The 21,173-nt window shown below is 45.6% G+C and overlaps 2 protein-coding genes across 4 annotated transcripts in view; one reads left to right on the plus strand and one right to left on the minus strand.

Annotated features, from left to right (window-relative positions):
- pcxa (pyruvate carboxylase a) overlaps positions 1 to 21,173 on the minus strand; it is an 83,308-nt gene that overhangs the window by 18,987 nt on the left and 43,148 nt on the right. For 2 of the 3 annotated variants that reach the window (XM_024394449.2, XM_024394448.2), the window contains exons 11-15: positions 2,305 to 2,449; positions 1,685 to 1,774; positions 1,329 to 1,550; positions 487 to 643; positions 65 to 305 (exon numbers count right to left, since the gene is read on the minus strand). In XM_024394449.2, the coding sequence (XP_024250217.2) occupies positions 65 to 305; positions 487 to 643; positions 1,329 to 1,550; positions 1,685 to 1,774; positions 2,305 to 2,449 (855 nt within the window). The remainder of the gene's footprint in view (positions 1 to 64; positions 306 to 486; positions 644 to 1,328; positions 1,551 to 1,684; positions 1,775 to 2,304; positions 2,450 to 21,173) is intronic. The other variant, XM_024394450.2, reaches the window with a different exon arrangement.
- Positions 12,028 to 19,552, plus strand: lrfn4a (leucine rich repeat and fibronectin type III domain containing 4a). Its single transcript, XM_024394451.2, has 3 exons — positions 12,028 to 12,423; positions 14,258 to 15,967; positions 17,906 to 19,552. Exons 2-3 carry the CDS (start codon positions 14,277 to 14,279, stop codon positions 18,996 to 18,998), a joined length of 2,784 nt encoding a protein of 927 aa, XP_024250219.1. The 5' UTR covers positions 12,028 to 12,423; positions 14,258 to 14,276; the 3' UTR covers positions 18,999 to 19,552.

Here is a 21,173-nt window from a genome sequence, read left to right on the forward strand (position 1 = left end):
GTAATTGATTGGGATAAACCGCATTACTGGGTTTGATGACAGAGCAGGTTCAGTGCCAGTCTACCTTGACATTCAGTATGTGTGTTCCAGCTCTGACCAGCTCATCAGCCAACTTCAGGTAGTAGTCCAGAGAGTACTTCTGCCTCATGGGGTCAGACACATCTCCTGTGTAGGAGATGGAGGCCTCCACCACCCCTCCGGCAGCCCCAGCAGCCTCCATACCCAGCATCAGGTTGGGCAGGTAGTTCAAAGAGTCAAAAACACGGAAGATGTCCATGCCGTTCTCCTTGGCCACCTCACAGAACCTGGTCAGAACGATTGAAAGGTGGATAAGTACATGCTTCAAATGAAGAACCCTTGGGTTTAAGGGTGATACTTTCAAGAAATACTATGCAGACGATGACCGTCAAACTGTGAAGGCTGGGGTTGAGACGATGTGTGTTCTAGTTGGAGTAGGGGTGTTTGATCCAGGGCAGAGGTACTGACTTGAACACTGCGTTGTCGGGGTAGTTGGTGTAGCCCACAGCGTTGGCGCCTCTCAGCAGCATCTGGAAAGGCACATTGGGCAGCAGAGCTCTCAGCTCCTGCAGTCGTTTCCATGGACACTCGCACAGGAAACGCATTGCCACATCAAAAGTGGCACCTACTCAGAAGAGGAAAGATCAATATCTGCCATAGCAACAGACTCCATTGACGAGAAAGTCCATAAACAGACAGTAAATGGACAGATTCCCCTGAATAGACAAACTTTCCTATTCCTCCAGAGTGATGGACTTCCTCCCTAGTCTGATGTCCAGCTCCCTCAACATCAAAAAATGTTTTTTTTGACACTGTCACAATAGATTTGTTTCAAAGGGGGCCAAGATGATTGTCTGCGGCCTTAGTTTGTAAAAAGTGCTATCCAAATAAAACATGGATTTCATAAGTCACTTTGCTACAGATGAAGAGAGACGGAGACTTTTCTTCAGTCTTTACTTAGAAACGTACCGCCAGTCTGCCCGTATCAACTTCAAAACAGACTTGAGGAGAGCCCACTCCTGAGTAACCCAGACGCAGTAGTCGACTCACTTGCTCTGCTCAACGATGTGAACCTGGCCCTGGGGCAGTGTCATATTTTCCCTTCACCCTAGCAGTTGATTCTATTTGACCTTTAAATTGAAAACTGTGACTTTTGAAAACATAACGTCTATAAATGATGCCACTGAAACAGAGGCAGGTGGCAGATTCGGGCCAGAGCAAAGCAGAAAGCGCAGATTAAGATGGAGAAAAGTGTGATAGTAGAAAGAAAGAGAGAGAATAAAGGAGTAGAGGCTACAAGTGTTGCTCACCTCCCCAGTTCTCCACGCTAAAGAGATTGCTGAAGTTATGGGCCACGAAGGGGGCGACCTGTTTGAGGTCGTGGGTGCGGACACGTGTGGCTAGGAGAGACTGGTGGGCATCTCTGAAGGTGGTGTCCATGAGCAGCAGACCCTTGTGGGCACGCACCGCCTTGGCAAAGCCCTCTGGACCCTCCCTTAAGAGGACTTCACGGAACCCAACTGGAGGCTCACCTAATCCACATCAATACATACAGCTTTCACTATGTTGTACTGACTAAATCAAGACAAAAATGGACGGCTACAAGAAAAAAAATATGTTTTACAGGAAGCTGGTAGGAGGAGGTTGTGTAGGGTTGGAGTCTTACCCAGAGGAATGGGTGGGATCACAGGATCGATAGAGGAGGGCTTGGCCTTCACTGGGATGGGAGTGGTGGGGCCATTTACCATCACATGACCTGAAACCGGACAGCAGGAGGGGGGGATCATAAAACCCTGAGTTGGTCATCGTTGTAGGCATTTCAAACCAAATAATATCATTATATGGGAGACAAACATACTACACCCCAGACAGCATATCTTCAAGGAAAATAATGACTCATAGTAAAGGTGTCATTTGTGTGAACGGATGATGTCAGAGTTCAATAGTCAACATGATGTACAATACAACACACTTCATGGGTAGGCGATGCTTGAAGAAACAGCTGTGCCGTCAATAGTCTTTAGTGCCAGCCAGGCATGAATTCATCTAACTAACTCACCTCTTGATCTAGGGGAGGGGAGTTTTAATTGTTAAATGAATCAAGACTATCATTAGCTGCACTTCAGATGACTGAGTAAGTGTTGACATGTCTAAAATGTCAAATATAAATCTACACACACAAAGAAACATAGAATTCTGAAATAAACAATGGTTTGAAATGGAGGTCAAGCAGAGTCATAATGCAAGAAACTACATGTAACTGCAGTGAGTTGAAGACAATTTTACCCAGGTAGTGCAGCAGCTTCTGGGCTCGGTTCTGGACCGGCTTAAGGTTGAAGAGCTCCTGGTTCTCATCTATGAACTGGGTGTCAACGGTGCCATACAGGAACTGATCGTTACTAAGAACGTTCTGGAGGAAGGGGATGTTGGTCTGTGCAGAGAGAAAAAAGGAGAGCGAGAGAAAAGGGGGAAGAGAGATGCTAAAATGACAAAACGGTTGACAAGACAGTCTGCATGATACAGAACACCAGGGACCGAGAGAGAGAGAACAGTGCCTGAAAATGCAAAAACACTGCTGAAGTGCAAATGGTCTTGGAGGGGTGTGAGGTCATTCTGCGGTCAGTCCCAAATCAAATGACTTGCAACACTCAATATCGTCACACGGAGGTCCCATCCTCTGTGTGCACTATCAGGCCAAAACACACAGCGCAGAATACACAATGTGAACAGTGAGCAAAACAATCCCAGAATCCCAGCTAATCCTCAACATATGCACTGCATGTTCCCCTGTGCCCTGCTGCACATCTGTCTCAGGTGCCCTGGGGTACACAGAGCGAGAAGCCACAGCCAGAGAGAGCGCGAGACGCAGAGAGAGCAATGAGAGAATATAAATGAGGATAGTATAGGCTACTGCTCAAGTCTCAAGATCTTAGACCATCTCAAATCAAATCTCTACTACACACTTCAAAACAGCATATAGTCTAGTAAGCCTACACAGAGCCAGAGCTCGTACTGTACTGCAGACCTAATTACAGGGCCTGTAGCCACAAAGCATCTCAAAGTAGAAGATTGGTTGTACAGTAAGAGCTGAGCATTTAGATATTTTACTTTACTGTTATGGGTATAAAAAATATAAAAAAATATATTTAAAAAAGCCTCTTTGGTCATAATTAGGGTTGCAAAGGGACATTACTGGGAACTTTCTAAGTTGACCAGTAAACTACCAGCATTTTGGTAACTTAAGGATTTTAAGTAACTTAACTTTTGGGTACTTCAAAATTATCTCAAATGTCTTTAATTATCTCTGGCCCTCTGTGTGGCTTTATCACATGTAAAATAATCAAATAAGAATGACAAAAGCTGTAAAACTATCCTAAATTACACTGAGCGTACAAAACATTATGAACACCTTCCTAATATCGAGTTGTATCCCCTTTTGCCCTCAGAACAGCCTCAATTCGTCAGGGTATGGACTCCACAGGGACGCTGGCCCACGTTGACTCCAATGTTTCCCACAGTTTTGTCAAGTTGGCTGGATGTCCTTTGGGTGGTGGACCATTCTTGATGCACATGGGGAAAACCAACACGGGCAACGAACACAATTTGATCGAGATCCTGGAGGCCCATTGTCGTGCCATTCACCTGCCGCCATCACCTCAGCCTGATCAACTCTATGCGAAGAAGATGTGTTGCGCTGCATGAGGCAAAATGGTGGTCACACCAGATACTGACAGGTTTTCCGATCCACGTCCCACCCTTTTTCTTTTAAAAAGGTATCTGTGACCAACAGATGTATTTCTGTATTCCCAGTCATGTGAAATCCATTCATTTATTTCAACTGAAAGACTTTCTTATATGAACTGTAACTCAGTCAAATATTTGAAATTGTTGCACGTTGAGTTTATATTTTTGTTCTGCGTATACAGTACATTCCGAAAGTATTCAGACCCCTTGACTTTCTCCACATTGTTATGTCTTACTCTAAAATTGATTAAATTGTTTCTTCAATCTACACACAATGCCCCATAATGACAAAGCAAAAACTGGATTTTAGAATTTTTTAAAAATGAAATATGACATTTACATAAGTATTCAGATTCTTTACTCAGTACTTTGTTGAAGCACCTTTGACAGCAATTACAGCCTCAAGTCTTCTTGGGTATGACGCGACAAGCTTGGCACACCTGTATTTGGGGAGTTTGTCCCAATTTTTCTCTGCATATCCTCTCAAGCTCTGTCAAGTTGGATGGGGAGCGTCGCTGCATAGCTATTTTTAGGCCTTCCCAGAGATGTTTGATCGGGTTCAAGTCCGGGATCTGGCTGAGCCACTCCGAGACTTGTCCCGAAGCCACTCCTGTGTTGTCTTGGCTGTGTGCTTAGGGTCGATGTCCTGTTGGAAGGTGAACCTTCGCCCCCAGTCTAAGGTCCTGAACGCTCTAGAGCAGGTTTTCATCAAGGATCTCTGTACTTTGCTCTGTTCATCTTTGCCTTGATCCAGACTAGTCTCCCAGTCCCTGCCACTGAAAAACATCCCCACAGCATGATGCTGCCACCACCATGCTTCACCGTAGGGATAGCGCCAGGTTTACTCCAGCCGTGAGAGATGGCATTCTGGCCAAAAAGTTCAATCTTGGTTTCATCAGAACAGGAATCTTGTTTCTCATGGTCAGAGTTCTTATGGTGCCTGAGGAATGGTTTCTGTCTGGCCACTCCATAAAGGCCTGATTGGTGGAGTGCTGCAGAGATGGTTGTACTTCTGGAAGGTTATCCCATCTCCACACAGGATCTCCGGAGCTCTGCCAGAGTATCCATCAGGTTCTTGGTCACCTCCCTGACCAAGGCACTTCTCCCCTGATTGCTCAGTTTGGCTAAGTAGCCAGCTGTAGGAAGAGTCTAGGTGGTTCCAAACTTCTTCCATTTAAAAATGGAGGCCACTGTATTCTTGGGGACATTCAATGGTGCAGAATGTATTTTGTACCCTTCCCCAGATCTGTTCAAAGGGTCTGAATACTTATATAAATAAGGTATGTTTATTTTTAATACATTAGCAAAAATGTCTAAAAACCTGATGTATTCACTTTGCCATTGTGTGTAGATTGATGAAACATTTTTACCTAATCCATTTTAGATTAGGTCTGTTACATAACAAATCATGGATAAAGTCAAGGGGTCTGAACACTCTCGAATGCACTGTATGAGCAGGTCTGCATTGAAAATGTTGGTTCAAAAACCAAATAAAGTTTGTAAACTTTGAGAAGGGCAAAACTAGTCCATCATGGTTGCATCAGGATGATGGTTATGATTACAGTATGCTGCAATTCATTACATTTGGTATTCAATGTTGATCTAAATAAAACATACAAATTGGATCGTTCTTGTTCTCTAGTTATGTAAGAATATGAGATGTAGCTTGTGCCCTGACACTCCCTGCTCTCTACTATTAACTTGGGAAACCATCAAGAACAAAACCTAGTTTAATATATATTACGTTTTCAGAATGACTGCTTCAAGTGGGCGGGAAGAGAAAAAAAAACAGCCCTTTGAGGACAATGCATCTGGGAAACGCTTCAAGGCCTCTTCTTTGGACTCAGTGATCAATTACGCATCCATGAAACCGCTTCCAAATGAGCCATTCATGATTAAGAGAAAGGCACACAAAAAAAACCAAAATCAGGTCAGTTTGCCTCAAAAATATTCACCAATTTGTCAACTGGCAAAAGTTCTGACAGTGTTGTGAAAATTGCCTCAGTGGGGTTTTTTCTACACTCTGACGGTACTGTTCTGTACGGTTCAGAGTGCCAAGCACTGCTTTCCATGGTCTAGAATACATCCTCTGCCATGGGACCTGCATCCTCCATTGTCCAGGCTGAATAACTATGGATTGAAGCAAAATCAATTTCCCCCTGCAGCTTCACCAGGTAAATCATTCCACAAATGTCCTGCAGCTAGATTAGATTCACACATTTTTCATCTAAATTATACAAAATAGTCCAAATGAGAGTTAGGTCTGTGGTGAAAGACCCGTGTCACGTCTTCATATACACCAGAGTAAATAAGAAACGACTAAGAAAATCAGTAGACTAAATAACCATTACGTTTGTGTCAGGAGGCCAGCATGACCAAGCTCTCATTGGTTTGATGCATACAACAGTTTCACTCTAGGGTGGGTGTTACACTGTACCAAGTCCTCTATATACATTGGGGCAAGAAAGTATTTAGTCAGCCACCAATTGTGCAAGTTCTCCCACTTAAAAATATGAGAGAGGCCTGTAATTTTCATCATAGGTACACTTCAACTATGACAGACATGAAAATCACATTGTAGGATTTTTAATGAATTTATTAGCAAATTATGGTGGAAAATAAGTATTTGGTCACCTACAAACAAGCAAGATCTCTGGCTCTCACAGACCTGTAACTTCTTCTTTAAGAGAGGCTCCTCTGTCCTCCACTCGTTACCTGTATTAATGGCACCTGTTTGAACTTGTTATCAGTATAAAATACACCTGTCCATAACCTCAAACAGTCACACTCCAAACTCCACTATGGCCAAGCCCAAAGAGCTGTCAAAGGAAACCAGAAACAAAATTGTAGACCTGCACCAGGCTGGGAAGACTGAATCTGCAATAGGTAAGCAGCTTGGTTTGAAGAAATCAACTGTGGGAAAAATTATTAGGAAATGGAAGACATACAAGACCACTGATAATCTCCCCCGATCTGGGGCTCCACGCAAGATCTCACCACGTGGGGTCAAAATGATCACAAGAACGGTGAGCAAAAATCCCAGAACGACACGGGGGGACCTAGTGAATGACCTGCAGAGAGCTGGGACCAAAGTAACAAAGCCTACCATCAGTAACACACTACGCCGCCAGGGACTCAAATCCTGCAGTGCCAGACGTGTCCCCCTGCTTAAGCCAGTACATGTCCAGGCCCGCCTGAAGTTTGCTAGAGAGCATTTGGATGATCCAGAAGAAGATTGGGAGAATGTCATATGGTCAGATGAAACCAAAATAGAACTTTTTGGTAAAAACTCATCTCGTCGTGTTTGGAGGACAATGAATGCTGAGTTGCATCCAAAGAACACCATACCTACTGTGAAGCATGGGGGTGGAAACATCATGCTTTGGGGCTGTTTTTCTGCAAAGGGACCAGGACGACTGATCCGTGTAAAGGAAAGAATGAAATGGGGCCATGTATCGTGAGATTTTGAGTGAAAACCTCCTTCCATCAGCAAGGGCATTGAAGATGAAACGTGGGTGAGTCTTTCAGCATGACAATGATCCCAAACACACCGCCCGGGCAACGAATGAGTGGCTTCGTAAAAAGCATTTCAAGGTCCTGTAGTGGCCTAGCCAGTCTCCAGATCTCAACCCCATAGAAAATCTTTGGAGGGAGTTGAAAGTCCGTGTTGCCCAGCAACAGCCCCAAAACATCACTGCTCTAGAGGAAATCTACATGGAGGAATTGGCCAAAATACCAGCAACAGTGTGTGAAAACCTTGAAGACTTACAGAAAATGTTTGACCTCTGTCATTGCCAACAAAGGGTATATAACAAAGTATTGAGATAAACTATAGATAAAAAGATAAAAATATTTTCCACCATAATTTGCAAATAAATTCATTAAAAATCCTACAAATGTGATTTTCTGAATTTTCTTTTCTCATTTTGTCTGTCATAGTTGAAGTGTACCTATGATGAAAATTCCAGGCCTCATCTTTTTAAGTGGGAGAACTTGCGCAATTGGTGGCTGACTAAATACTTTTTTGCCCCACTGTATACCACAGTGTATGTCTGGCTGAGGTTGAGTCACTCCCCTCACCTAAAAAACCCACAACAAGCCCAGAGTAGAATAAAAACAAAGATGAGAGGAACCATTGGGAGGAGGAGGAAGATGGGGCTAAGCCTCCCCTCCTCTCCTTTGTCTCATTCCCTCAAACTCAGGGTAAAAAGCCATGCTGTCAGACTCAGCTATAGCGCTGGTGTTAACCTGTATTAACCCTAATCCCTTCTGTTTGGGTTGAGAATCCTACTGTAGTCCTCTGTGTTCGTCTTTATCATCCGCAATCGATTATTTCGAATGCCATACCATACAGCCCCAGACCACTGCATGGAAAACAAGCAAGTATTACAATCTTCTTTATTCGCTCAAAAAACGGCTGAACAATCAGATATCCCTCGACCACAACTTAACATTCAAGGCGCATTTGGGAACATTGCGATCAACTTGTTAAATAATTGATAATGACTTTTAATATAAAATTAATCAAAATGTTGAATATTTCATAAGAGGAGAATGGCTTACCAAGAAAAGCTTCAGAAAGTACTCATTTAAGGCAGAAAGAAGTTTGAGCAATCAAAAATAAAAGCAGAGATGTATTTTAGCTCATCCATTGTTCAAGATGAGTACAGCTGACTGATGCTTCGTCGTCAAGCTGACATCTTCCTCAGATTGACCTGACCATTGCACTTAGTGCCTATTTACAGCCTAGTGGCCTATTGAAAACACCAATGTAAGCAAATAAAATAATACAATTAATAATAATAAATAGCAGTGAACAGCAATGAACGGGGTTCACAGGATGACAGTGACAAAGGTACAGTGCTGCCACATTTGAATGCAGTAACAATTCTTTCTCAAAACCATCTATCCTGTTAGTCACTTTACACCTACCAGTCAAAAGTTTTAGAACACCTACTCATTCAAGGGTTTTTCTTTATTCTTACTATTTTCTACACTGTAGAATAATAGTGAAGAAATCAAAACTATGAAGAAATGTTAAATAAATATGAGATTCTTAAAAGTAGCCACCCTTTGCCTTGACAGCTTTGCACACTCTTGGCATTCTCTTAACCAGCTTCATGGGGTAGTCACCTGGAATGATCTCAATTAAAAGGTGTGCCTTGTTGAAAGTCAATTTGTGTAATTTCTTTCCTTCTTAATGCATTTGAGCCAATCAGTTGTGTTGTGTCAAGGTAAGGGTGGTATACAGAAGACATCCTTATTTGGTAAAAGAACAACTGCATATTATGTCAAGAACAGCTCAAATAAGCAAAGAGAATTGACAGTCCATCATTACTGTAAGACAAAGGTCAGTCAATTCGGAAAATGTCAAGAACTTTAAAGGTTTCTTCAAGTGCAGTCGCAAAAACCATCAAGCGCTATGACGAATCTGGCGCTCATGAGGACCGTCACAGGAAAGGAAGACCCAGAGTTACCTCTGCTGCAGAGGATAAGTTTATTAGTTTCCAGCCTCAGAAATTGCAACCCAAATAAATGCTTCAGAGTTCAAGTAAGAGACGCATATCAACCACAACTGTTCAGAGGTAGACTGCTTGGATTAGGCCTTCATGGTCGAATTGCTACAAAGAAACCACTACTAAATGACGCCAATAAGAAGAGACTTGCATAGGGCCAAGAAACACGAGCAATGGACATTAGACCGGTGGAAATCTGTTCTTCGTTATGATGAGTCCAAATTGGAGATTTTCCGTTCCAACCTCAGTCTGTCTCTCTCTCTCTCTGAGGATCTGAGCCCAAGAACCATGCCTCTGGACTACCTGGCCTGATGACTCCTTGCTATCCCCAGTCCACCTGGTCATGCTGCTGCTGCTCCAGTTTAAACTGTTCTGCCTGCCGCTATGGAACCCTGACCTGTTCACTGGATGTGCTACCTTGTCGCGGACTTGCTGTTTTGGACTCTCTCTACCGCACCTGCTGTCTCTAATCTGAATGATTGGCTATGAAAAGCCAACTGACATTTACTCCTGAGGTGCTGACCTGTTGCACCCTCTACATCCACTGAATATATATAATTTGTTTAACACTTACGTTAATTACATGATTCCATTTGTGTTATTTCATAGTTTTGATGTCTTCCCTATTATTCTATAATGTATAAAATTGTAAAAATAAAATAAAAACCCTTGGATGAGTAGGTGTGTCCAAACCTTTGACTGGTACTGTATGTTAACTTTGATTGTGTCCTATGAAACAGATCTTTCAAAGTTTTATGCAACATTAACCTCTCTAGATCTGGCCAACATCAGTGAGATTGCAGAGCGCCAAAATCAAATACAGAAATGGTCATTATAAAAATTCAGAAAACAAAACTTATTTTACATAGGATTAAAGATTAACTTCTTGTTAACATATTCCTATCAATTGTACATTTTTTGCTTGACTCGTTATAACTATAACCCGTAATGTTTTGTCAGCCATCTTTGCTGAAGTAAGTCACCAGGGATGGGTGGCTCGCATCAAATTTGTCATTGGAACCACTTGATAGGATTGGTCACATAAAAACCTTGGGACCCAAATGCATAATGAGTGCTCTAACTCCCCCTTGTGGTGGTCTGGAGAAATGAAGCCGTGACGCTGGGTACCTCCCAAGTCCCACAGTGTAAGCTCGCAACTTTTAAAGGAGGAACCACTGTAGGTGCATCCAAACTTTTGACTGGTACTGTAGATTTTCAAAATATCGACCAAAACCCATCTCGTTCCATCTTCTCCCACTGCCGGCTACTGGGCTTCCTCTCACAACCGCATTTGGTAGTGAGTGGATACGTCAAGCAGATGACTCACTGCCAAACTTAACATGATTCATCATCATGGTAATGTCTTGACCTTAAACAAATTTCAACTTGATAGGCCATTGTGGAGTAGATTTACAAAGGACTTAAAATGGACATGTAAAATCTGATGTCAATAATAAGAGCCATCTCCATTAGCTTTTTACTATGGGCCGACATACATTCTGACTAATGGTTCATGAGAAGTTCCAAAGATTTCCCCAAAATTCCAAGATGGAGGAAAATCTACCCTGATGGTCCTTGAGGCAAATTTGTTCAGCATGAGGAAAGATGCCTACTTAGAAGGTTTCAAGTCTCTAGGTCAGAACGGGGCAGCGGCTATGAGGGTTTATATGAGACTGCCTATAACAGTGCCACCTAAAGGCCAATCATTGCCATTCTTTTTGGACCAATTTATTCATGACCTCTAGTTCCTGTGTGTCAAATTAGAGTGATTTGGCCATGTCAAGAACATAACAAATCTAAGAATAACCGGTTTCATCATAACATAATTCAAGGTAAACAACAAATTATAGCGCAAACATTTATGTAATGACAAACGTAGAATTGTTGGTTTAACAAACAGGCCTCTTGATAGTAACGAACGAGTACCATCACTGCAATATCCCATTTCAGAAACCTCAGCATAAAGCCTGGTTAGGCTACTGTACAGCATCTCCATAATGTTTCTCACTTGAACAGTGTTCTACAGGCAATGCAGATAGGAAACCACCAAATGCTAACAAGCTGACCAGTCTGCATCTTCTAAGGGCTTGTGTAAATAGATCGCGGACTGCTTTCATCCAAGCAGTAATGAAGCCGTCTCTTACTTTGGCCCCGACTGTTTGGCTAATAAATGTTAAGGGGGAGGTAAAACTGCTGGCTTTACCTCCTCCTACACCCTCTTCATTTTGATTCATTTCTCCTACGCTCCTTTTCTGCATTTTCTCCTAGCCATTCCAATTCCATCTTTCCCCCCTTTCTATCGAAAGCCAGGACTGCTTCAGGCTCCCTCTCCCCCTCCCACTCCCCTCCCGCTGTCCTCTCTCAGTAGCACACACATTGCAGTCTCGCTCTCGATCACACACACACACAGGCTCGCTGCAGCGAAATCCACAAATCACAGACTAGTGCAGCACAGGACGGCAGGGGAAAATAACGTCAAAACAAGCCATTGATTGAGTTGTGGAAAAGCGCGTCGACCACAGAGGTGAACCATGCAATCGTTATAGGTCGTTGACATCTATGGTTGAGAGCCTTCTACTTCTACAGCGCCGCTCCTTTCCCTGGGCATGTCTGAAGGACTAACACAAAACAGGCAGCCTGACGGAAGGAACCAGGGAGTGAGAAGGCATCATTAACCTTCCCACACAGTGGGGACACTGAACTGCCCATTTAGGAGGAGAAAGGGGTTAGAGAGGAGGGGGGTTGGACATTTGAGAGGGCGAAAGGCTGTTCAACACGGAGAGAACACAGGCGTGGGGATGTTCTAGAGCCTCGCTGCTTCTGCAAAGGACAGCGAGAGGAAGAGGGGTCTGAATACCAATAACTACAGAGTAAACTGAAGAGACTGGATACCGTCCTGGGAGAAGACTGAAGACTGCAATCAGTGAATAGATAAGAGACAGAGGAGGATAAATGCTGTGAAGCAGAATGAAATGTTTCACACATTTCAAATCGGTTGTTGATCTGGAAAACATAAGCTTGTTGTCTGTGAAAACCTCCGGGCTCATGCTTGAAAAACTCAATCGGATTATTTTGATTCACGCTCCAGTTATCAGAACGAATCAATGGATGTGGCATCCTGAACAGCATAAGCAGCAAAACTTCTGTAAGTTAAGATTAATTTGTTTTCACAGTAAAACAGACCCCTGTGTTTATCATAAGGAGATAGCGACTCACAATCTGTTCAGACTGTAATGCACATTGTGCGAGAAATTCATTATCGGTGCCCATGTCCCTCTGCTAATCCTTGCACATCATTCGGAGGAGGTATATCATGGACTGACCTAGCAACAGCTCTGCATCGGGCCTTAGAACAGCCCATAGTCAGGAGCTATTCACACAATAATCCCCGGGTTCTCATGCCTTACTGCTTAAACAGAGAAACTGACCGGCATCAAAATTTCTCATAGGCATGTTGATTTGGGAGCTGAGCTCAAGTCAAAGTGAATATAGATAGGTGGACAAAGGGACAGTGACGCGACACGGAAAAGGTGTAATAGGTCCATTTAGTCATCAATCATAGAGTCAGGAGAGGAAAACATAGCAAAACCAACAGTATAACAAGGCTTTAAAGCAAATTGAAAAGACTGTCAGTTATAGCCAGCAGATTGTCTTTCTTTAAAACAACGCTATATAAAATGGGGCCTTAGGGATTCTGCTTGGGAGAACAGGGCATTCACACTCACCTCTACAAGCCACCTACTGTAGGGGACAAACCAATCCCGTGCACGCCTCAGTCACTGACTATGAACTAAGGGGGGGGAGGTGCGCAATCCATTCAAACCCTCAGACAAAAAAGGTGTGGGACATAACGTCATGCTCATTATGCTCATTAGGCTAATTCGATGGTGAATTAACCCTGTTACCATGCATTCCTCTCCCCCCTCAGACATACAGGTTTAAGGGGAAGCCCCATAAACAGATTTCTGGTAATCCAGTCAAGGGCTTTTTTATCAAAGCATAAACTATTACTGCACACACCTCAACCCTACACCATTTGTCGGTAAGGCGTCTATGTAGATCATTACGCCATGCATGGCACGCGTAGAGACAAACAGTCTACCACGTATAGGTATTTATAGGTTGCATCCATTATTTCCCCTGTGGGTCCTTCATCTCACCCTCGTACTCTTCCTCAAACACATACACTAACTGTGAGCGTGACAGCGGAAAACGCCTGCCTTGCATAAGGCTCAAACGAGCACAAATTGAATAATTCTCAACCTGGCGAAATGCAGCCGCCGTGGAAAAGCACAACACTGTCACATTAATCACAATCATCAGCCTTGTGATGTAACTCAGACAATTCAAGCGACTAGGCTTCCATTCAAAGTCCATTTGCACATAATGACCTGGAGAGTCAGTCGCACCACAAACCACTATTCAACTTCACTTAGGGCCTGCCTTTTCTGGTCAGGTTTTCAACCCTATTATTCCAACTCATTAGATGCGTGTTAATGTTCACACTTAAGACACACACAACGACACATACAGTAATGCATCAGGTTAATGGGGCAATCCCTCGTGACAACACAGCAGGCCGTGGGGGGTGAGAACAAACAAAAAGGACACTTGGCCCCAGTAACATTGTGATTCAGTAGACATGGCCACATCCCCAGAACCACTGAACAGTGTCTTGTCTGGAAAAACATCCCAGGCTTGGAAGGTTCATATTCAATCTGGCCTTATATCTCACTGAAATTACACTTGCAAAACACACACATACACCTACACAAAACATAGCAGCTGAAACATACCAACACAGATTATAAAAAGGTGGTGTTGACCGACATGTTTGTGGATTGTCAATATCTAAAACTCTGAATACCATCTGCACAATCCAATACCTCTAATGCACTGTTAGATCTAAACGCCACTGGATCAATAAAAACAACAATGAACCAGAGGGATCTAACAATGTCCCATTTCTACTTCCACAGGTGAATAACCAGCACAACAATGCCTAAATCCAACTCACAAATACTACACCCATACCTGGCACCACACCACTCAAAATACTATTGGAAGCCTTCAAAGCAAAGCTCCTCTCTAAAAGGGGTCCACCCAGACAGAACAGTACCCCCTCCTAAACTCAAGCCAAAGGTGACCAAACCTTCCCTGAGACCCCCTGCCTGCCCTCTGACCCCACAGACGGTAGTCTGGCTGGCCGTGGTGACTGGTTCCTGTGTCTTCCCTGCGCTACTTGGCCCAGGCGTGTCTGCTGGAGAGACCTGGGGCATGGTCTCCATCTGTCCCTTCCACTGTGTGTGTCGAAACCTCTCAGAGTCTCTGAGCACGCTCTGCGTCAACAAGGGCCTGCTGTTCGTCCCTCCTGACATTGACCGGCGCACCGTGGAGCTCCGTCTGGCAGATAACTTCATCCTGGAGGTGGGCAGGGTGGACTTTGCCAACATGTCAGGCCTGGTGGAACTGACTCTGTCTAGGAACACCATCCACACCCTGCGGCCCCTGTCCTTTGCTGACCTGGAGAGCCTGCGCTCACTCCACCTGGACACCAACCGGCTGACCATAGTGGGGCCAAGAGACCTGTCCGGCCTGACCAACCTACAGCACCTCATCATCAACAACAACCAGCTGACCGACGTCTCCGCCGAGGCCTTCGATGACTTCCTGCAGACGCTGGAGGATCTGGACCTGTCCTACAACAACCTGAGGAAGGTCCCCTGGGAGGCCATCCAGAACATGGCCAGCCTGCACACCCTCAACCTGGACCACAACCTCATAGACCAGATCGCTGAGGGCTCCTTCGGCGAACTCTACAAGCTGGCCCGCCTGGATATGACATCCAACCGGCTGCAGACGCTGCCCCCCGACCCCTTGTTCTCCCGCTCCCAGACGGGCGTGGTCAGCCCCACGCCCTACAGCGCTGTCATCAGCCTGAGCTTCGGGGGGAACCCCCTGCACTGTAACTGTGAGCTGCTGTGGCTGAGGCGGCTGATCCGCGGCGACGACATGGAGACGTGTGCCACCCCCGTCCACCTGGCTGGGCGCTACTTTTGGTCCATCCCAGAGGAGGAGTTCACCTGTGAGCCTCCGCTCATCACACGCCACTCCAACAAACTGTGGGTGCTGGAGGGCCAGAGGGCCACGCTGAGGTGCCGTGCCATCGGTGATCCTGAGCCCATCATTCACTGGATCTCCCCTGACGACCGCATCGTGGCCAACTCCAGCCGTGTGTACTCCTACTACAATGGCACCCTGGACGTGCTTGTGACGCGGGCGCGTGACGACGGGGCTTACACCTGCATCGCCATCAACGCTGCCGGGGAGGCTACAGCCCTGATAGACCTCAAGATCATCCCCCTCCCTCACCGCGGCAACAACACTGTCCCCCTCACCAACCCTCGTGGAGACCCAGGCTCCTCAGACATTTCCAGTGGGAGAACAGGAGGGTCTGGAAGGAACGGGAAGGGTGGTGGTGGTTCGGTAAAGAACGCCACAGGAGAGGGGGAGAGCGGAGAGAGGGGGGATGGAGAAGCCAGTACCAGTGAGCGTTTGGTGGGGGTCCTGGGGGTGACCGCCACCTCTGCCCAGGTGCGCTGGGTCCTGGGCCGGGCCACTGGGCCGTACCTGGTGTGGATGTACCAGATCCAGTACAACTGCACTGCAGATGACGCCCTGGTGTACAGGTAAGCTCCTCTCAGTAACAAAGCAAATTGTGCACAACCTGAGAGCCAGTTCCCAATTGGCAAAGCACGAATAGATCATAAATGAGGCTAGATGCAAAAAAAACACAAAAAAAACAAAACACCCCTTTGTTCTCCTCTATTGTAACACTGTCATGTTCAAAAACACCCCTGTGGTTCTACATTTACCAGAGTTCTCAGTGTTCTTGAGTCACAGGGACCAGGGGTGATGAACAGGACACACCATCCCTGACACAAAACAAAGGAGAGCAGTCATAGTGGACTGTAAAATAAGTATGAAAGAGGGCAAGGTATTTATAGAGGGAACGGAAGGGAGATGGGGCAGTGGAAGGAGAGAGCCTGAAGACTCGGGGGAAAAGGAGGATGAACTCCTTATAAGAGCGCAAGCTGCAGATCTGAGGACAGTGTCACATCCCATTCCGCTGACTGAAACGGAGACAAATAGGGAGATGGGGGGGTTTGGGTCGAGGGAACACTGAACCCACTCACTTCAGTTTGTGGAAGTAGGGAGAGGTAGCTAAATAGAGATGCAGTGTTTTATATAAAATACTGAAAGATTCTCAAGGACTTGTCGGGACATCGTGTCAACAAACACACTGACACGCACACACACACACACACTCGGAATGCTGTCAGAAGGAAAATGAAAAACAGGAAGAAAGCCTCCCAATCCGTCATTTCCAGCTCTCGCTCTCGTTTACCCACTCTCCGTTTGCCGCTGTTTCTTGGGAACTGCATCTCCAGCCTGTCATGTTCATGGAATAAGTCATCAGGAAACAGGTCGTTTTGTTCAATCTAACCCACTCCTTGCACGAGAATCTGTGTATGACCACAGACAATGGAGGGGAGAGAAAGAAAATGAAAATAAGAGCAGATAAATTGGAGCATTATAACGAGGTACTGCGCAGACAGACTGAAGCGACGGTTAAGGCCAGTCTCATACCCCTTCAGCAAGTAGCCAGGATGATTGAACTCTTCCTCCTTCTCCCCTGATGGATATCGGACACGTTCTCAAAGAGGACAAATGGGAATTGCCGCTTATAATCGTTTCACGGCTCATAAGGTGAACTGCTTGTTAAGCCTACCTGAGATCAAAGTTAAAGTATGCAAATACACCGTTTCGGCGCCGAGTACATGCCAAGGCATATGTCGTCTTCATTGCTAAATAAAAGGAGAGATGACAGCAAACATTAGGTTCTACCGTCCCTAATTGGTTTGAACAGCATATCCCTGTGAGAGGTTTTCAATAGAGCTCTTACAATTCAAAAGTTATTCACAGAATATAAACCCATGGGGATAATAGCTTGCGCATTTGGAGTTAATGTTTCGAGTAAAGCCCATCTTTCCAATTTCCATTACAATGTCTGAATGTACACAAGTAAACGCATTAAAGTGATTAGTAACCCAAAGCTAGAGATAATTTGAGGATAGTGTGGAGGAACGGAGGTAGAGCCGGGGCTCAAGGAATGTTATCTGCCAGCCAGGTGAGATTGAAAGTAGGGAGACGGGCGCGGTGGTAATTGGGGTGCGAGTATGTGTCATCACCTTGGTCTTGACTAGCTCATTGCTTGGCATGACACGTTTCTGAGGGAGGAGGGGGGAGTTCGGGAAATAGATTTTGGTAAAGTCGGACTCCTGTTACCCTGAATATCCTTCATAGTCTCCATTACCCTTCTCCCTCTACAGCAGAGTATTATTGATTAAGGCCATTTACACAACAAAGGAGCAGATCAGACGCCTCCCTCCCTCTAGCTGGCTGCACATTATCATCATTAGCGCTTAGGCGTTGTACTGTAGATTATTGCATTTCATTCGATTCATCTCCCTCTCCTAGCCGCTTTCAGATATCCTCTTTCTCTGCTCAGCAAATGGCTCAATGTCCTTTTCTCTTGTACGCCCCCACCCTTCCCTGTCTGCTAGAATTCTGCCGCCTACAAGCAGCTCTTTCCTGCTGAAGAACCTGGTGTCTGGAGCAGACTACAGCCTGTGTGTCCTGGCCATCTTTGACGATGGGGTGTCCACCCTGGCCACCACCAAGGTCCTAGGCTGCACCCAGTTCAGCACCAAGGAGGACTTCCCAGAGTGCCGATCCCTGCAGGCCCACTTCCTGGGCGGCACGCTGACGGTCATGGTGGGGGGGGTCATCGTGGTAACACTGCTGGTGTTCACCGTGGCGATGATGGTAAGGCACCGTGTCTGTGGAGACTGTCGAGACGAGGGCCACTACCCTGCCCATCACCATGACGACTTCCTTCCCTCCAAGGAAGGAGTGGATGTTTACGCTCAGACCAACGGAAATGGGAGCGTGATGATGGTGGCTCTGCCCAACAACATTCTTGGTCAACAGGCTAAGCCGCTGCCGTTGAAAACCAAACCCCAAGCCAAGAACAAGCCTGGGAAACTGCCCAAGCCAAAGCTTGACTCAGATCAGCTCAGTGGGGAGGGAAAAGGTGAGAAGCCAGGCCTGGAGGTGGTCGTGAGGGGGAAAGGATTCCCCCCTTTCACCCTTGAGAGTGAGAGAGTGACACTGTACTACTCCCCTTCCAACACCTCCCAGACCTTACCCCATCCCCGAGCTCACAAGGCCCCGAAACACTCAGGCAAGCTCAAGCTGCGCCGCACTGAGGAGAAGGAGAGAGACTTGGACAAAATGGTGGGCTCCATATGCAGCATAGACTCTGAGGCCCAGGGGGAGGAGTTGGAGCGCGTGAAGGACTCGAGGAGGGGAGATCGCCCGCCACTAGGGCCGACACGCAGCTGCTCCTTTGACGTGGGCGAGATCACCACGACAACCTGCTACGGATATGCGAAACGACTGAGTGTGATATGGACCAGGAGGAGCCAGTCGGTGCAGGGCATGCTGGTCCAGTGTGCCTCAACAGCCAGTTCAGCGAGCAGCACAGGCAGCGACCACCCCCCTCCTGCCCTCACCCATGGCTACCTGCACACCAACAACACCTCTAAGTCCAGTGAGGCTGACAACATCGGAGACCTGGAAGAGAGTGTTTTATAGGGTGAAGAGGACAGAGGGCCAAAAAGGAACAAAACAAAGACAAAATGGATACATTGACAGTGGACAGGTGGATGTAAAAGCCATTTGGCTTAAAAAGGACGAGAAACTATCAAAGCACACAGTGCATTGCACAGGGAACATAGCACATGGTGAAGGAGGTAATGCCACGTGTGGTGTGGACAGATGGGAGTGACAGCTATTGTGAAAAAAAATAAGGTATAATGATGTCTGCTGGTCTAAAGCTGTGAGATACCGACGACCCAAACGCATGGGGATTACAACCGGAGACTTGTTTCAACAAGATAAATTAAACCATTAATGAATCACTACAGTAAATAAATCAACCACCACTCAACAGCAGCGTCTCGACTTTGAATGCCAAACCGCTGAGTAAATCAGGCCTCAAAAACTGGTACATGAGACAACTGTGATAATCAGATGCCAGTCAATTATCATGTGTTTGTTTGCAAAGAGCAGGAAGCAGCCTATCTGCAAACACAGAGGTGTTTGTTTAGCTGAGAGAGGGAGCGAGAGAGATGGGGAGAATAAGGGGTAGAGACACTGGCTGGGGGGGGCAGAAGAGATGCCTGGCGTCGGGGAGGAGCTCGGAGATGTCGACAGGGAGTTGGTTCATGCTACGTCTATCAATGCCATCTGTCATGTACTTCTCTGTAGTACACGTTCATAGCCGCAAAAGCCCCGTCGAGCTCAATTAGCATGAGCTGTGTGATTGAGTGGCCGATACACACATTCACACATAAGTGAGACGACAAGGAGATAGTGTGAGAGAAGTGCGTGCATCAGTTTCCTATTTTCTTGCCAGTGGCAAACTGCTGACCTGTTTCAGCCAATTAAAAAAAAAATGCTGATTGGAGAATTCACACAAACACAATGTGAACTCTGCCCAGCGGTGTTGCAACTACTGACCCGCGGTTCTACAACCAACCATTGTTCACATCGGAGAGCCCAGATGTGTCATGTACTGCTGACAAGTCTAGTTAATATCTGGGCCCATATACACAAAGCCTCTCAGAGTAGGAGTGTTGATCTAGGATCAGTTTGGCCTTCTAGCTCATAATGAATGATTATATGGACAGCTGGGTACCTGATCCTAGATCAGCACTTGTAATCTGAGACACTTTGTGGACAACGGGCCCAGATTGGCAGATCTTGGTGGTTATTTTTTTAGAAACTACTATAACACATCTTCCGAGTTAACAGGACCAGCTTGGGTAAAGCTAGAGTGTTCTAAGCTGTAGATACAAATTGTGCAGTTAAGTTCAGGAGGAGTTCAACATCTCAGAAGTAGCTCAGACATCTCCAATACGCTGGATAAGAAAGTAAAGCAGTTATTTTAAGTAGTCATTACGATCCAAGTCATTCACCCTGGCTGGCCGTTTTCTGCCCCTGCATATAAAACCCTACCTGTGAGCATAGCCGCGAGAAGTACGGGTGCTGAAACACCCCCCCATAAAATAATAATAATCTGAATGAAAAAAATATATATAAATTTAGTGCACCGGGGACTTAACTAATCCTGTATTAGTCGACCGATAAAGCCCTCTGTAGTGCGGGGAACCTTTATTTTTCATCCGAAGAAATCGTTTCCCCCCCACCAGATTCAGTCAAGCTAGTTTAATTCCAACGTTTGTAAACCATGCAAATGTAAATAAAACACTGTATAGCTTCAACACGGTAAAAACTATAACTTTTGATATAATTGATGGTCAGTCCTTGAACGCCTGGTTCTTTTTGTCATTACAAATGTACCGATAGCAGCACAAACAGGCTTCAGAGTGCCCATGTCTGGACACCTACGCCGCCCTACCTTGATGAACTAAACACATATTTTTTTCTCTCACACTTTGAGCATTACGACTGAGCTGCCGAGGACAACGTGCTGAGCCGGGGGACGATGTTAAGGGTAGCGGCAATTTTTTCATCGACGGACAAAAAGTTCTAATCTGCCCCCCCCCCCAACGTCTTCCCGAGGCTTTGCCTGTGAGACAGCCAGACGGAAAACGATTTTAAGTGACAGCGTTGAATTTTGCCATCTCAGATGTGGAGTCAAGGTGTTTTCTATTTGCAACTGGAGACTTGAGCAGAAAAACATGGTAATTCAACAGGACAGACCAGCATTCTAACTCTCCCATTTGAATTTAAAATATATACTCC

This window comes from Oncorhynchus tshawytscha, linkage group LG30 (genome assembly GCF_018296145.1).
Source record: "Oncorhynchus tshawytscha isolate Ot180627B linkage group LG30, Otsh_v2.0, whole genome shotgun sequence".
NCBI lineage: Eukaryota > Metazoa > Chordata > Actinopteri > Salmoniformes > Salmonidae > Oncorhynchus > Oncorhynchus tshawytscha.

What these genes read in the sequence shown, in the direction of transcription:
- lrfn4a (XM_024394451.2), top strand. Translation starts at nt 14,277, where the DNA reads ATGCCTAAATCCAACTCACAAATACTACACCCATACCTGGCACCACAC. An exon ending in GATGACGCCCTGGTGTACAG is followed by an intron (nt 15,968 to 17,905) that starts GTAAGCTCCTCT and finishes CCTGTCTGCTAG; the next exon opens with AATTCTGCCGCCTACAAGCA.